This window comes from Cervus canadensis, chromosome 7 (assembly GCF_019320065.1).
Source record: "Cervus canadensis isolate Bull #8, Minnesota chromosome 7, ASM1932006v1, whole genome shotgun sequence".
NCBI lineage: Eukaryota > Metazoa > Chordata > Mammalia > Artiodactyla > Cervidae > Cervus > Cervus canadensis.
Window position 1 is genome coordinate 63,255,032 of NC_057392.1, and position 18,472 is coordinate 63,273,503.

Here is an 18,472-nt window from a genome sequence, read left to right on the forward strand (position 1 = left end):
GACTGTGATAAACAACTCCAATTGGATCTTGAGTAAAAATCAGCAGTGGTGAAATTCCTTGACCACGCCCTTCTGATGATTTTTATGTGTTTTTGTAAAGGAAGGTAGAGATGGCTTCTATGTATCTCATACACTTCTGTAACTTCCCTTCCTCCCAGAAGGGAAATTTCTTAACAGTTGGTCGAAGACAGATCTGGAAAACATAAAATGTTTAAGAAATGAATTGGGGGTTGGGGGCACGAGGGAAGAGTCCACAGTGATGCAGAGAAGGAATAGTCAGTGAAGTACTCGGAAGATCTAGGACGTGAGGAGCCTGGAAAGCTACTGGAGTAAAGCTTAAGTAAGAAGGGAGCGTCGTTAGATTCAGCGGAGAGACCTAATGAAATGCCCTTGCATGCAGTCAAAGGAGAGTGGCTTCCAGAGTCACACAGGCTTGGATTCATGTCCTAACTTTGCTTCTAATCTTAGGCAAATCGTTTAACCTAATCTCAGCTTCTTTTTGTCTTTATTTTTATTTCATTCCATTACTTTTATTATTTCCCAGTGGACTTAAGGTGTGTTAAAAAGTAAACTGAGTCATACTGAAACATTTAAGATTATTTTGTTTGTTTTCCTTTTGAGCAAAAATCGATTTGGATTGGGTACTGCCAAACCAGAAGTGGTTAGGAGTTCTGGGCCACCCACCTATGGAGGCAGGGTTGAGCCTTGTATAGAGAAGAGGAAGAAAGGGAGCAAGGGTGTTATTTGATTGGCTGTAGCTTACAAGGCTGTGGTTTCTCCAGTGGTCATGTATGGATGTGAGAGTTGGACTGTAAAGAAAGCTGAGCACCGAAGAATTGATGTTTTTGAACTGTGGTGTTGGAGAAGACTCTTGAGAGTCCCTTGGACTGCAAGGAGATCCAACCAGTCCATCCTAAAGGAAATCAGTCCTGAATATTCATTGGAAGGACTGATGCTGAAGCTGAAACTCTACTTTGGCCACCTGATGCGAAGAGCTGACTCATTTGAAAAGACCCTGATGCTGGGAAAGAGTGAAGGCAGGAGGGGAAGGGGATGACAGAGGATGAGATGGTTGGATGACATCACCGACTCAATGGACATGAGTTTGAGTAAGCTCCGGGAGTTGGTGATGAACAGGGAAGCCTGGCGTGCTGCAGTCCATGGGGTCGAAAAGAGTCGGACGTGACTTAGCAACTGAACTGAACTGAGCTTACATGGTTGCCTTATTTGGTACACTGGTTAGCTGTAATTGGTTGTCCTTAGGTTTTGATTTCTTAACCTTGGGGCATTTATAGGCTTAGGTTTTGGTTTGCTTACACAGGCTGCTTACCAGGTGGCTCAGATGGTAAAGTGTCTTCCTGCAATGTGGGAGATTCGGCTTCGATCCCTGGATTGGGAAGATCCTCTGGAGAAGGAAATGGCAACCCACTCCAGTACTCTTGCCTGGAAAATTCTGTGAAGGGAGGAGCCTGGTAGGCTACAGTTCACAGGGTCTCAAAGAGTCGGACACAACTGAGCGACTTCATTTTCTTTTTCTTCAGACAGGCTGCTAAGATATTAGAATCACCTCAGTCTAATGGCTTCCTTGTTTGACTGAATTTGTCCAAGAGTTGTATTAATTGTAAATATATTCTTGGATCCATGTATGATTCACTTTTATGTATTTATATTTGCTTGCTTATTGATAATATAGAAACACCTATAAAGCAAATACCCAACTCAGGAATTTGTAAAATAACAATTGCTTTTAACTACTTGTGTGTTTCTTCCTCCTATTTTATCATTCTGTTGCTTCAAAAAGTTTTATTGGATATGTATACACTCCTAAACAATGTATTATTTAGTTTTAGTTGCTTTTGCATTTTGTAAAAGGTATTACGCTGGTATGTGTCTTCTGGAACTTGCTTTTTTCCTCTTAGCAGTATTTTTCAGATTTGTCTATGTTGTACATACCTATAGCTCATTCATTTTTACTGCAATGTAATAATTCACTGTAAAAACAGTATAATTATCCATTTCCCTATTGGCAGGCAATTTATTGCTGTTACAGGTAATGCTGTATAAATCCAGCTCTTGAGCACATGAGTACATGTACTTAAGTTTCTTCATCTACCCAGAAGTGTAATTAAATTATCAGATTGAAAGGTACACATATCATCACCCATGTTAGATATTGCCAGATTGCTTCCCAAAGAACTGTTCCATCAGAATATGTTATCATTTTCCCACAGCTTTGCCACCTCCTGGATGAAGGGGAAAAAAAAATTCTGTTAATCTGAGAAGTTGTTTATTTTCATTTCCCTGTTAACTTGAGGTTGAGTATCTTCTTATTTGTATATTGGCTTCTACTGGTTTTCCTGCTGTGATCTGCTATTTGTATCTTTGCACATTTTTCTTTTGGGTCATCAGTCTTTTTTATTACTAGCTTGGAGGAACTGCTTTTAAATTCTAGGTGCTGTGGATGTAAAACAGATTGACTACAAGATATTTCCCTAAGAGATGAGTTTTTTGGATTTATTGTAGAGAATTGCAGTTCAGGGTCTGTAACCTTGGCAAATCATGTGCCAGTCTCACCGGGCAAGGAAAGGAGAATCCTTTTATAGAGTTGAAAAGGAAGTTGAGTAGGCTGTAATAAACAGCCCATGGCTTTCCATTGGCTGTGTCCTTGCTGGGAAAGAAGAATGCGTCTTTCCTTGGGGGTTCTGTGATGTCACAGGGTGCAGGAGCTCCCTCTTGCTGTCTCCCAACTCTAATTAAATTTCTATTTGTTAATTCTTTACGATGCTAATCCTTTAGTTAAATTTTAGCTTGCAACTGTCCTTTCTCACTCAATCTATGTCTTTGTTTTTTATTTTTTTTCTTTCTTTTTGATGTAGAGGATAAGTTCTTCTCATCATGCACACACTGTACTTACACAACAGCTCTTGTAGCTGACCTTTCCTCCTCTCCTCTGTGCTTTTGTGTATAAAGATAATTGTTAAAAGCACACAACTCTGTGAGTGTGTGTGTGTATGCATCAGACTGTTAGACTGTTTAATAAGCCTGGAGGGTGATTCTACTTCCATTTGTTGGGAACTTTTTTTTTTTAAGTGGCGTGTTTGATGCCTCTTTGTCTTCAGTTTTGGGGCTAGTTGCCAGGTCTGAGTCCTTAGGAGAAGCTCTACTCAATTTTCTGTTACACATATAACCAGTGGAGATGGTATACTTTAATTTCAGTGTATAATCACTTCTTTTTTTGGTCAGTAACTCAGGGAAAGTCTTATGAAAGAATGTTTTTGGTTTACTCTCTTCTCAGGTTGTTTAAATACTTCAGATTTAAATTATTTTAAATACTTTAGATAAGGCTTTTCCTTATTTATTTGTTGTTGTTATTTAGTCACTCAGTCTGTCCAACTCTTCAAAACCCCATGGACTGCAGTAACCAAGGCTTCCCTGTCCATCACCATCTCCCGGAGTTTGCTCAAACTTATGTCCACGGAGTCGGTAATACCATCCAACCATCTCATCCTCTGTTGTCTCCTTCCTGCCTTCAGTCTTTCCCAGCATCAGGGTCTTTTTCTAATGAGTCGGCTCTTTACATCAGGTGGCCAAAGTATTCGAGCTTCAGCTTCAACATCAGTCCTTCCAATGAATATTCAGGACTAATTTCCTTTAGGATGGATTAGTCGGATCTCCTTGCAGTCCAAGGGACTCAAGATTCTTCTCCAACACCACAGTTCAAAAGCATCAATTCTTCAGCGCTCAGCTGCCTTACTGGTCCAACTTCACATCCATACATGACTAGTGGAAACTAGTTTTGACTAGATGGACCTTTTTCGGCAAAGTAATGTCTCTGCTTTTTTAATATGCTGTCTAGGTTGGTCATAGCTTTTCTTCCAAGGAGCAAGCATCTTTAAATTTCATGGCTGCAGTCACCATCTGCCATGATTTTGGAGTCCAAGAAAATAAGGTCTGTCTCTGTTTCCATTGTTTCCCCATTTATTTGCCATGAAGTGATGGGACTGGATGCCATGATCTTTGTTTTTTGAATGTTGAGTTTTAAGCTGTTTCACTCTCCTCTTTCACCTTCATTGTGAGGCTATTTAGTTCCTCTTCACTTTCTGCCGTAAGGGTGGTGTCATCTGCATATCAGAGGTTTTCTACATTTCTCCTGCAATCTTGATTCCAGCTTGTGTTTCATCCAGCCCAGCATTTTGCATGATGTACTCTGCATATAAGTTAAATAAGCAAGGTGACAATATACAGCCTTGACGTCCTCCTTTCCCAATTTGGAACCAGTCTGTTGTTCCATGTCCAGTTCAAACTGTTGTTTCCTGACCTGCATATAGATTTCTCAGGAGGCAGGTCTGGTGTTCCCATCTCTTGAAGAATTTTCCACAGTTTGTTGTGATCCACAGTCAAAGTCTTTAGCATAGTCAGTGAAGCAGAAGCAGATGTTTTTCTGGAATTCTCTGCTCTTAGTCTGCCTGGCTACACCCAGTGAAGACTTTTTCATTAGTGGGTGACTATCTGACTGGTTTTCCATCTCCTGTTGTTATTTTCCATATTTTCCTTTTCCCCACATGGGATTCACAGTGCTTTATAAAATGTTTTGCCACTTCCCTTATTTCTGTACTTTATTAATAATTGTGGGTGCAAAGGACTGCAGGAGGGCAAGTAGTCTGATGACTTTGTTTTCTACCAATCAAAATAAATGCCCTAGAGACTTTGCTTCTCTGATTTTGAGCATGCTATTAGGTGTATAGTTTGAGGGAGCTACTTAATAAACTATACCTCCTGCAACAATATTGTCCTCAAGAATTCACAATTTTTGTAGCCATATATCCACAGAACCATTTCCAGTAACCAGACTGGCCACTTCTTGAGATCCTCCTCCTTCAAAGCATAATTTATTAGGATTTACCATATGCAGATGACACCACCCTTATGGCAGAAAGTGAAGAAAAACTAAAGAGCCTCTCAATGAACATGAAAGAGGAGAGTGAAAAAGTTGGCTTAAAGCTCAACATGCAGAAAACTAAGATCATGGCATCCAGTCCCATCACTTCATGGCAGATAGATGGGGAAACGGTGGAAACAGTGGCTGACTTTGTTTTTCTTGGCTCCAAAATCACTGCAGATGGTGATTGCAGCCATGAAATTAAAAGGCGCTTACTACTTGGAAGGAAAGTTATGACCAACCTAGACAGCATATGAAAAAGCAGAGACATTACTTTGTCAACAAAGGTCCGTGTAGTCAAGGCTATGGTTTTTCCAGTGGTCATGTATGGATGTGAGAGTTAGACTATAAAGAAAGCTGAGTGCTGAAGAATTGATGCTTTTGAACTGTGGTGTTGGAGAAGACTCTTGAGAGTCCCTTGGACTGCAAGGAGATCCAACCAGTCCATCCTAAAGGAAATCAGTCCTGGGTGTTCACTGAAAGGACTGATGTTGAAGCTGAAACTCCAGTACTTTGGCCACCTGATGCGAAGAGCTGACTCATTTGAAAAGACCCTGATGCTGGGAAAGATTGAGGGCAGGAGGAGAAGGGAACGACAGAGGATGAGATGGTTGGATGGCATCATCGACTCAATGGACATGGGTTTGGGTGGATTCCGGGAGTTGGTGATGGACAGGGAGGCCTGGAGTACTACAGTTCATGGGGTCACAAAGAGTCAGACACGACTGACTGAACTGAACTGACCATATTAGGTTTCATCTGGGGGTATCCTTTTGCCTCTTTTTACTCTAATCAGCCCCTGGACTTGTCTGGAAGTAGTTTATAATCCACTAGTCTATTCTGCATGTAGTTTTTTTGTGGGGGGAGGTGTATTCTCAGGAATACAACAGTTGTTGGGTGAGAAGAAGACATCAACAGAAAGTCTGTTTAATCAAATTATTCTCCCTCTTTAGTGACAGAACTAATATAAATGGATTAGGTTGGGGCTCTCCGAGAAACAGAATCAGGCGTGACTTTCTTAACAGAAGAGAATCCACTTTGATCTAAGCCATTTTGTGTTCTAAACCTGGCAACAGTGCTTGCGCTTGAACAGGTCCCAGTAATTGATGATCTGAGGGAACATATGGAGAAGGAAAATGGCAACTCACTCTGGTATTTTTGCTTGGAGCGTTCCATGGACAGAGAAGCCTGGAGGGCTGTGTAGTCCACGGGGTCACAAGAGTCAGACACTTAGTGACTAAACCAAGGGAACGAAAGAATGTCAGGCAGGAGAAGTAGCAATAGCAAAGATAATATGTCAGTTGTAAGGACTCCCAGTTTTGTTTCAGTGGTGAAGATTAGCCCGAAGGGCTCGAGATCAACTGGAACCTAAGGGATGATGATGTTGACCTTTTCTGAACCTTATGACTTTAGTCAACTAAAGTTTAGTCTCTGTAGACCAGCCAGGCCCCTTCATGAATCTGCATGAACCCTTAGCTTAAAACTGCCTTAGTTTTGCTGCTGGGGAGATAACTGCTTAGGGGAAGATCCCCTGCGCTCTCCTTACCTGCTGTAAGTAGTAAATCCTTCCTTCCAGTTTTTAAGGTGGTTGTGTCTTTTGGCGCAACACCCACCAGGAGGTGAATACGGTTTTCAGGTAACACTAATAAGTTTTCATTAAAGAGCGAAAAGTTAGTTCTTGTTTTTAGCAACAGGCTTGAAAGGCAGGGAACGCTGCTGTGATATTTTTCAGACATGAAAATTTTGTGGTTGTCCTTTAGCAGAAGAAAAGTAATTTTCACTCTATCCTTCTGAGCTCTTGGCTGAGATATCCTGTAATAAAGATGAACAGGAGGAAAACATAGAAGTCTAATGTGAGATACCCAGGAAAAGATGAGTAACTCCCTGAGGAACCCAAGCCACCAGCTTAAATATCATCTTCAGCCAAAGACAGAAGGAAGTTTGAGAGGTTAGGGCTGGAAGCCAGTCTTGAGAGGTTCCTAGGAAAAGCAAGGGTGAGGTTTGATGTACAGATTTAAGACCTTGCCTTCTCCAGTGATAAGACTTTTGTCATTTGGAGTCATCCCTCACTTATGGCACCGAGAAGTACTCTTAAAACGGGAGATTCCCTTCATAGATGTTGCTTTCCATTTCAAAGGGGGTAACTTCGGCTCTTGTTTTAATCCTGCTGCCCAAGAGGCATATTATGGGGTGGCATATTTTGCTACCCTTCACTGGGCACATGCATCACAAGGGTTCTGATTTTGCTGTTTGGAAATTTTCTCAGAAAGTCCATTGCCTTACAATTTCCCCCTTATTTTCTGTTATGCCTTAAACTTATGCTTAAACTTAGCTGAAGTTTAAGTTTTCTATTAAATAGAACATGAAGTTTTCTATTATGCTTAAACTTAGCTGAAGTCATTGGACATGAGACTTGAGAATTCAGAATTCCGTATGAGGACATAGAGTCAGGTAAAGACAAGTCTGTTTGAAAGTTCCTTAAATATAGAAAAAGGTCTGTAAGTGGTGGTGGAACATAGAATAAGGGAGTTTTTTCTTTTTTTTCTTAAAGGGAGAGACTTGAGTGTGTAACCCCTAATGGAAAGGATGCAGTTGAAAGTGAAATGCTCCCCACAGGTTGTTTGTTGAATGAAATGAGGGTGTGTAACTTTACAGTAGACACACTAGCTTTCAATACTGAATACACTGCTCAATTGTAGCTTCACTAGTAGCGACATAAACATTAAGTTCATTCCAATGTTTTGTAATATGACGTTTAGTCTCACCTAAGAGTATTCTTGCCAAATACATTGAGCTTGAATATCATCTAGCCTGTAGATCTAACTTCCTTCCAATTCATAGATATTACAGAGGATAGAGAAGTGATACCATGAAGAAGTAAACAGAATGTGAGATGTTCTACAGGGTAGGTCTCTCCAATAACTCTATTATCATAGAGAAAAAAGAAAGCAGGAGATGGATTTTTCTAGATGGAGAGATTTAAGAGATATAACTAAATGTATTATAGAGTCCTCAGTTGGACTTGATTTGAACAACTCTGATATCAAAGACATTGGGTGATAATGGGGGAAATTTGAAAATGAACTGGGTATTAACTACTAGATAATTGTTAATATGGGAGGTTTGTTAATGGTATTGTAGTTTAGTAGAAAAATGTCTTGATATTTTTGGAAATGTGTACTGAAATATTTTAAAGTAGCTTGATGTCTGTTTTTTAAAAAATTTATGGAAGTATAAAAATTTATTTATATTTGATTTATAATGTGTTACTTTCTGCTGTGTAGCACAGTGACTCAGTTATACACAAATGTATATATTGTTTTTCATATTCTTTCCCATTATAGTTTCTCACGGGATATTGAATATAGTTCCCTATGCGATTATAGTAGGACCTTGTTGTTTATCCATATATAGTTTGTGTCTGCTAATCCCTAACTCCCAATCCATCCTACCCACCCCTCTCCCGTTTGGCAGCCACAGGTCTGTTCTCCTTGTCTGAAAGTCTGTTTTTGTTTTGTATTAATAGATAAGTTCATTTGTGTCATATTTTAGATTCCATATGTAAGTGATATCTTATGGTATTTGTCTTTCTCTGTCCGACTTATTTCACTTAGTATGACCATCTCTGGGTCTATCCATGTTGCTGCAAATGGCATTACTTTATTCTTTTTTTGGCCGAGTAGTATTCCGTTATATATATGCAGCATATTTTCCTCATCCGTTGATGTCTGTGCTTGACTTTAAAATGCTTCAGCAAAAGGAACAAAAGTTGGGACAAACACAGTAACAGTGTTAACAATTTGTAAACCTTCATGGTGGACGTTATGGATGTCCATTATACAGACTTCTCTACCTCTTTCTGTGTTTGAAATTTGTCTAAATAAAAAGACAAAAACAATTGAGGAAAGTAAGAGGTTCATGAACTAGGTGAAAAGGGATAATCAGAAGTGTAAGGTTACTAAAAAGATAGGGATAGCTAGGATTTAAATCTCAGGGGGAAGAATTGACCCAGAGGACAGAAAACTCAGCTCCTCTATCATGAAGAGGGCCTTTTATTATGGAAGCTCCTTCTGTTAAGGAAGGAAACTCCTTCTTCTGTTAAGCTTCTATTAAAGAAACTCCTCTTTGATTCTATTATGAGAATCATTGATACTGAGCAGACGCGATGGGTAAAAAGCTGCATGGAGTAGCCGGCTAAATAGCTAACTTGCTTATATGAACTTGTAGTAGAACTACGGGATGTGCCCTCCGCCATTTGACTTTACAATCAGTGTTTGGTAGTTTGAGCGCTGGCTGAAAGAAAGTAGGGTGTTGGGTTTGTCAAAGGTGTGATTTTTGTCTGTTGAATGGGACCTAGTAGAAGGGCAGGGGAAACTAGGGTGCTGGCAGAGTTGTCCATGAAGTGCTGGACCTGGAATCTAGCCTGAGTGAGAAGGAAAGTGCAACTTGAAACTCGAAGATGAGAAAGTTCATAGCGATTGCAGTCAGCCATGCTCTGTCATGTACTTTAAAGCTGCTGAGAGACTAGATCTTAAATATTCTCTCCATAAAATAGAAATGGTAATTATGTGATGTGAGAGAGGTGTGAATGCTTTGGTGGTGATCATATTGCAAATATAAAAATATCAAATCACGTTGTACATCTTAGATGCACACAAGGGGTAAGGGGGTCCAGTTGGGTGCATGTGTGCTATCAGTGAAGGTTGTTTTGAGAAGGAACATTTGAATCGAGATAAAGGTGCAAGGAATGAAAATATCAGGGGCAGAGGCTTCCAGGCAGAGGTAAGAGCAAGTGCCGAGACTGAAGCTGGAGCCTGCTTGGTGTGCTCACTAAGAACGCTTTCTAATATTAAGAAGGCTTTTGAGTGTCTGGACCAGAGAGAGAGGGGGAAGAGGGAGCAGAGATATGATGTTAGAAGGATGTATAACAGATTGTGTAAGGCTCTGCATTGATGATGTTGTTTAGTCACTAAGTTGTGTCCAACTCTTTGTGACCCCATGGACTGTCTCCCACCAGGCTGCTCTGTCCATTGGATTTCCCAAGCAAGGACACTGGAGCAGGTTGCCATTTCCTTCTCCAGGGAATCTTTCTGACCCAGGGATTGAGCTTGCATCCCCTGCATTGCAGGCAGATTCTCTACTGCTGAGCCCCCAGGGAAGCGTAAAGCTTTGTAGGTCAAGATAAACAGACTTTACATTTGAGTGGAGTGAAAAGCTATTGTAGAATTTCAAGCAGAAGAGTGACTTGTATTTTCAAAGGATCACTGGTTGCTATGTTTAGAATAGACCAGAGAGAGGGCAAGGGCGATAGGAAGGAGACCCGGGGAATGATAGTGGTGACTTCCGCCAAGGTAGTCAGAGTAGGGTAATCAGAGTTGGTCAAATCCTGGATATTTTTTGAAGGAATGCCTGACCTGATTTGCTGGTGGATTAGAGGTAGGATATAAAAGAAACAGAACAGAGAAGTTAAGGATGGCTCCCAGATTTTTGGCTTAAACAATTGAAAGGACAGAATTGCCATTTACAGTGATGAGAAAGGTGTGGGGTTCACTTTTGAAGTAAGTTGAGGTGCCTTTTAGGCATCTAGGTCCAAATGTCTCTTGGTACCTTTGGAACTGTTGTATTTCTCACTGGACTCAGTTCTAGTACTAATTGTCTATAGTTTAGTCTTGAATACTACTAATCAAGGTGTCTCTTCCATCCTCTCATCCCATTCCTCCATAAAATCCTTTAGTAAATAATCTAGATCTCTATTTACTAAGCCATTTTAAGTTCTAGTAATAATGTTTGCATTTGAGATTCAGAAGGACCAATTATATGTCAGTATTTAAAAAGTAGATTAATATGTAAATGGAGAAGTGAATCAGTCTTTCTCTTTCTCTTGTGTACAGGGCTTTCATTTGTTAATTTCTGCCGTGAGGAAATTCAAGGATGAGTGAGCTGGAACAGCTGAGGCAGGAAGCTGAGCAGCTTCGGAATCAGATCCAGGTAAGAGCAAACTTCTTCATTTTGAAATTTTATTCACACTTTCATGAACTACTAGTGATGAACAAAATTTGAATAATAGTTTACATATACTAAATAATTTTTGAAATGAGAAATGGTCAGTTTGTTTTTATCATGTCTCTAAAGAACACTCCAAAAGTCATTTCTAACAGATACCTATGTGGACCAGTGACCTTTCTGTCCCTAAGAAGCTAATATTGTACATGTAATCCCTGCTGACATCATCCTCTTCTACTCACACGCCTGGAATCACAGAATTGATGCTTTTGAACAGTGGTGCTGGAGAAGACTCTTGAGAGTCCCTTGGATTTGCAAGGAGATCAAACCAGTCAATCCTAAAGAAAATCAACCCTGAATATTCATTGGAAGGACTGATGCTGAAGCTGAAACTCCAGTATTTTGGCCACCTGATGCGAAGAGCTAACTCATTAGAAAAGGCCCTGATGCTGGGAAAGATTGAAGGCAGACGGAGAAGGGGATGACAGAAGATGAGATGGTTGGATGGCATCATCAACTCAATGGACATGAGTTTGAGCAAGCTCCAGGGCATGGTAAAGGACAGGGAAGCCTGGCGTGCTGCAGTCCATGGGGTCTCAAGGAGTTGGACAGACTGAACAACAGCAATACAATGAGGAAGATATTGTATTGTAATATACTAGAAAATTAATCTCTAAAACGTTAGATTGCAGAAAAACATTAAAAATAATTAGTGGCATAATGCTGCTTCTAAGTCGCTTTAGTTGTGTCCAGCTCTTTGTGACCCCATGGGCTGTAGCCCTTCAGGCTCCCCTGTCCATGGGATTCTCCAGGCAAGAATACTGGAGTGGGTTCCGTTTCCTTCTCCAGAGGATCTTTCCAACCCAGGGATCAAACCTGTGTCTCTTTTGTCTCCTGCATCGTCTGGTGAGTTCTTTATCACTTGCGCCACTTGGGAAGTCCAGTGGCATAATAAAGACATGTCTGTCTTCTTTACTCTTGGAAATCAACTCTAAACAGTAAAGAGCATGAGGAACAAATACAACTTCATCTTTAACAAAATTTAAAAACACTTAAAACTTCAGACCCTAATAGAAGGGGGGGGAGTTATCAAATATCAGGGTATGGACAGGCTCTAAAAGGAGAATTCTGAGGCTGTAAATCTTATATTCCCATAGGGACAACATCATTCCTTTCTTTTGGAACAATGGAAATGTGCTTCTCTGGACTGAGGAATAGCAAGGAAGGCAGAGATAAGAATGAAAGGGTATAGATATGCCATCTTTTAGGAAGCCCCTTGGTGAGCAGGGTAGAGGAGAGACTAAATTGTGTGTAGTGTGGTGCTACCTACTTCTTTTCACAGGGAAAAGTAAGGGTTAAACAACTTATAAATGAAGAACCTCATTATGAAGCAGGGAGAATCCAAGTTATTAGTAACTTGGAACACTCCTGTGATCCTCCAGTATGAGAGATATGAATCTTTTGCAGCAGTAATTTCAGAATTACTTATCTAATTTAAAAGTGAAGATTTTTTTTTCTTCTCATCCAAAAGTGAAGATTTAAAATAAAAAAAAAAAGGAACAATTATAGGATCTATGCAGAGGTATTACAGGAAGGAGAGAAAGGGAGTAGGAAAAACAAGGGATGGGTAAAGAACAGTCAGCAGAAAAATGTTGAGATGAGTGAATTAAAACTATAACCAGTCTTCAGTTCAGTTCAGTTGCTCAGTAGTATCCGACTCTGCGACCCTGTGGAGCGCAGCACGCCAGGCCTCCCTGTCCATCACCAACTCCCGGAGTTTACCCAAGCTCATGTCCACTGAGTCGGTGATGCCTGCGACCATCTCATCCTCTGTCGTCCCCTTCTCCTCCTGCCTTCACTCTTTGCCAGCATCAGGGTCTTTTCCAATGAGTCAGTTCTTTGCATCAGGTGGCCAAAGTATTGGAGTTTCAGCTTCAACATCAGTCCTTCCAATGAACACTCAGGACTGATCTCCTTTAGGATGGACTGGTTGGATCTCCTTGCAGTCCAAGGGACTCACAAGAGTCTTCTCCGACACTGCAGTTCAAAAGCATCAATTCTTTGGTGCTCAGCTTTCTTTATAGTCCATCTCTCACATCCATACATCACTGCTGGAAAAACCATAGCCTTGATGAGATGGACCTTTATTGGCAAAGTAATATTTCTGCTTTTTGATATGCTGTCTAGGTTGGTCATGACTTTCCTTCCAAGGAGCAACCAGTCTTATTCCCAGGAATTCAGGAAGCTAATGATTTAGATGTGAATGAGAACTCTGAATGGATACCTTAGGTATCCAAACAAAGCTGTCAAAGGGGGATTTATTTTGCCTGGGATGATCAGAGAAGGCTTCATAGGCTAATCTCTTAGTTGGATGTTGCTGCCACCACCAGAATGGATTCTTCAGCATCTCTTTATCTCACTTGTTCCAGATCCTGAACAGGAATGACTGATTGGCCAAGCACATTGGTCATGTGGTCATCTCATTTTAAAAAATTCTGTTCTCTGTATCTATAAGCTTGGGTGTTTTTTGTTTGTTTGTTTGATTGCGCATGTGAGATTGTATGGTATTTGTCTTTCTCTGTCTGACATATTTCTGTTTTAGTGTAATGCCCTCAGAGTCCATCCACGTTGTCAGCACAGGTGGCAAGATATTCTTTTTTATGGCTGAGTGACATTCCACTGTGTTTATGTGTGTGTGTCCCCTTTCATCTGTCAACAGATACATGGGTGTCTCCATATCTTGATTATTATAAATAATCCTGCAGGGAACATGGGGGTGAGTATATCTTTTTAAGTTAAGGTGTTTGTTTTCTTTAGATACATACCCTGAAGTGGAACTGCTAGATAATATGGTGGTTCTTTTTCTAAATTTTCTGAGGAACCTATATACTAATATACTGTTTTCCATAGTGGCTGCACCAATTTACATTCCCACTAACAGCACTCAAGTTTCCCTTTTCTCCACATCCTCACAGATACTTGTTATTCTGTCTCTCTTTTAAAAACTTTTTTTGAGTTTTCCTCTTTTTCGTTTTATTTTTTTAATTTTTATATTTTGGCTGTACTATATGCAGCATGTGGGCTCTTCGTTCCCCAGTCAGGGGTAGAACCCATGCTCCCTGCATGGGAAGCACAAAGTCTTAACCTCTGGACCACTAGGGAAGTCCTTGTCCTCTTTTTGATGATAGCCATTCTGACAGATGTGAGATACTATCTCATTGTGGTTTTTATTTTCATTGCCCTGATGATCAGTGATCTGAGCAAGTTTTCACGTATCTGTTGACCCATCTATATGTCTTTTTTGGAAAAATGGTATAAGATAGTGGTCCAGCTTCATTCTTTTGCATGTAGCTGTCCAGTTTTCCCGACACCACTTTTTGAAGAAACCGTCTTTTCCCCATTGTATGTTCTTGGCTCCTCAGTTGTGAATTAATTGATCATATCTGTGTGGGTGTGTTTTTGTGCTCCCTATTCTGTTCCGTTCATCTGTGTGTCTGCTTTGTGTCAGTATCATATTATTTTGATTACTATAGATTTGTAATATGTTAATGCTTGGAAATCAAGGCATGTGATACCTCCATCTTTGTTCTTTCTCAAGACTGCATTTGGCTGTTTGGGGTCTTTTCTGGTTTTATACAAATCTTAGGATTATTTGTTCTGTTTCTTTGAAAAATGGTATTGGGATTTTGATAGGGATTGCATTGAATCTAGATTGTTTAGGGTATGGACATGTTAACAGTATTCTTCCAATCCATTGAGTACAGAATATCTTTTCATTTATCTGTGTCGTCTTCATTTTCTTTCATCAGTGTCTTAGTTTTCGGTGTACAGGTCTTTTGTGTGCTCAGTCGTGTCCGACTCTTTGTCACCCCGTGAACTGTAGCCTGCCAGGCTCCTCTGTCCATGGGATTTCCCAGGCAAGAATACTGGAGTGGGTTGCCATTTCCTACTCCAGGGGATCTTCCCGACCCAGGGATCGAACCTGCATCTCCTGCACATCCTGCATTGGCAGCCAGATTCTTTACCATCGCACCCTCTGGGAAGCCCACGGGTCTTTTACCTTCTTGGATAAATTTATTTCTAGGGTGATTTATCCTGTTTGATGTAATTGTAAATGGGATTGTTTTCTTAATTTCTCTTTCTGATAGCTCATTATTAGTGTATACAAATGCAGCAGATTTCTATATACTTATTTTGTATGTTTCTGTATAATTGTATGTTTTGTATATATTATATATACATTGTATATTGTATATACATTATATTGTATAAATATATACTGTATATATTGCGTATATATTTCTATATATATGCAAGTTTACCAAATTCCTTTATTAGTTCTCAGTTTTTGATTGAGTCGTTAGTGTTTTCTGTATGTAATATCATGTTATTTGCAAATAGTGATAGTTTTACTTCTTCCTATCACATTTTAATGCCCTTTGTTTTATTTCTGTTTGGACTTGCAGTACTGTGCTGAATCAAAGTGGCAAGAGTGGGCATCTGTGTCTTGCTCCTGATGTTAGAGGAAAAGCTTTAAGCTTTTCACCATTCAGTATGATGTTATATATGTTTGATGTTACATATGTTTGGTGTTATATATGTCATATTTATCATGTTGAGGTACATTGCATCTGTGTCCACTTTGTTAAGAGGCTTTTTCTTTTAACCATAAGTGGATATTGAATTTTGTCAAAAGCTTTTTCTGCATGTGTTGAGATAACTGTATGATATTTATCCTTCATTTTGTTAATGTGGTTATATCACATTGATTTGTGGGTGTTGAACTGTACCTACATCCCTTGAATAAATCCCATGTGATCATGGTGTATGATCCTTTTGATGTATTGTTGAATTTTTTTTGCTAATATTTTGTTGAGGATTTTTGAATCTATATTCATCATGGATGTCAGCGTGCAGTTTTCATTTCTTGTGATGTTCTTGTCTGAAGTGCTTGGCCAGTTATTTGGTCACATGTGAATTTCATTTAGTTCTCATAGCGACCCTGTGAGGTAGATGGTCCTTCTTCATTTCCTAGTTGAGGAAGCTGAGCCTCAGTGAGATTAAGTAACTTGTGAAGGTAACATGACTTTGAAGTGGTAGATCCAGGGCTCAAACCAGGTGTATTTTGGTTCCAGAACTGGTGCCGTGGGCACCACATGGACCTGCCTGTAGACCCACTCTAGGGTCTCTATATGGCAGTGGTCCTGCCATACGACCACTGTAGACCCAGCGGGTCTAACTTCTGGCTTTGTAGCCTGGGCTGCGGCCACATGAATTTGTTGTCATTCCTGAGCATGCACGGCTCTTTTCTACTTTCTTGCTTTTTTCCAGATCTTTTACTTTGCCTGGAATTACACTTCCTCTGCTCTGATTTTGCTCCTGGTACTTCTGTTCATTGAATCCTACTCTTCCTCTAAAAAGCCGCCTCAAAGTCCTCCACTTGTAATTCTTTTGCTTTTGCTGGAAGGCAGCATGGCCTGATGGAAAAGTGCATGGATTCTGTCTTTTAATTATTTTGTGGTCAGGACACATGTACAGATTTTTTGATGCTCAGCATCTTTGCTGTAAAGAATGAATACTAAAGCCTGCTATATAGGTTTATGGAGAAGAATGAAACAAAATGACACGTAAAGGACTTAGACCAGTGCCAGTAAGTGGCAGTTCTTTGTACAGCTTTTTAGATTTATGTTTTAGGGTTGATTGCAGCTTGCTTTGTATTATAGTTCCTTGTGCATGTTTGCCTCCACTACCTGTGTCTGACTGGAAAATTCTGTGTCTTAATCACCTTTATATCTCACCAGCATCCAAGTAGAATGTCATGAGCATATAGCTCACTGAATCATCTTACGTGATTTCAAGTAACCACATGTATGTAAAATACCACATACTTTTCAGTTTAATCATGTCATACTATAATTAAAAATCCTTTCTTCCTTCTTTCCTTTTTTTCTCTCTTAATTCCAGAAATATAACTTAACTGTATATTTAACTAAGGTATAAACACATGACATAATAGAAATGTGTGCTATTTGGTACAATACATGATTCATTAAACATTTTTGCGTTTTATATTTGAGTATCATTGATTAACCATGATTCATTTTAAATTGAAAAAATAGAAAAAACAGATTTTCTTTTGTAATTTATGCTTGTTTGATTTGGGGTGAGAAGCACCAATTTTCTGTTACTTTGAGCAAAGATGTTAATATCAGAGCTTGCATTTCTTAAGGTGGACGGTAAGAAATTCATCTGTTAATTGGGGATGATTCCCTTATATTCCGTTTTATAGTGAATATAACTGTTTATTAGACTAAGTTCAATCATGTTCACTTACAGTGTTTTAACTGTGTTGTTAATATTAAGGTCAGCTCTGTGAGGGCAGGGATTTTGGGTCTGCTGCTGTTTCCATGGTGCCTAGAGTAGTGTGTACAACAGACATTTTTTTATTGAATGACTGGATTAAGAAAAATAACCTAAACAATGACAGTTCATTTTCATAAAGCTTAAAATCAGAGAGCTCTTTTTTATAGACTTTAGTCTTCAACTGCACCATTTTTGGACATGGCTCAGGCCATCTCTGTCATTTCTGGAAGTTCTTTCATTGTAGGAGAGTGGGCTAAATTATTCCCTGCCAAATCAGGTTTCTAAACCCACAGTTAGACTGAGAATGAGAGAATGAAATCATATGTGTGTGTAACTACTTATGAACACCCTCATATAGAAATATTCTAAGTGTTTATAAATAGGTCAAAGGCTACCAAAAAGATCGTATATCCATTTAGCCTTTGTTGCAGGCAGTGGCTGGCATTTTTCCCCTGAATGAATGGAACAGGTTGTCCTTTGGGGACATTAATTCAACAAATAGTGCCTGCAAAGCACAGTGGGGAAAAATAAGAGTTGAAGATAATACTACCCTAACCTTTAGGAGAAAATGTTTGGAACAAATCTAGTGGGAAAAAATGAATTGTGCTTCCCATGTATATGGGGCTTCCCTGATAAAGAAAGCTGGTAAAGAATCTGCTTGCAATGCAGGAGACCTCAGTTCTATTCCTGGGTGGGGAAGATCTGCTGGAGAAGGGATAGACTACCCACTCCTGTATTCTTAGGCTTCCCTGTGGCTTAGCTGATAAAGAATCCACCTGCAATGTGGGAGACCTGGGTTCAATCCCAGGGTTGGGAAGATCCCCTGGAGAAGGGAAAGGCTACCCACTCCAGAATTCTGGCCTGGAGAATTCCGGCCTGGAGAATTCCAGGGAATATCCATGGGGTTGCAAAGAGTTGGACACACTGAGTGACTTTCACTTTCTCTTTCCCATGTATATGAATCTTCTAAATTTATTATTAACTGATAAACTTGATTTAAAACATTTTGTGTGTGTGTGTGTTAGTTACTTAGTCGTGTCCAAATCTTTGCAACCCCATAGACTGCAGCCTACCGGGCCCCTCCATCCATGGGATTCTCCAGGCAAGTACACGGGAGTGGGCTGCCATTCCATTTCCAAAAGGAGCTATAGAAAGAAAGTGATGTCG

At 39.8% G+C, this 18,472-nt stretch overlaps 1 protein-coding gene across 1 annotated transcript in view; it reads left to right on the forward strand.

Moving 5' to 3' along the window:
• Window positions 1-18,472, forward strand: part of GNB4 (G protein subunit beta 4) — a 67,728-nt gene that overhangs the window by 21,478 nt on the left and 27,778 nt on the right. The window contains exon 2 of the mRNA XM_043473675.1: window positions 10,831-10,927. Coding sequence (XP_043329610.1) covers window positions 10,871-10,927 — 57 coding nt within the window. The 5' untranslated portion in view covers window positions 10,831-10,870. The remainder of the gene's footprint in view (window positions 1-10,830; window positions 10,928-18,472) is intronic.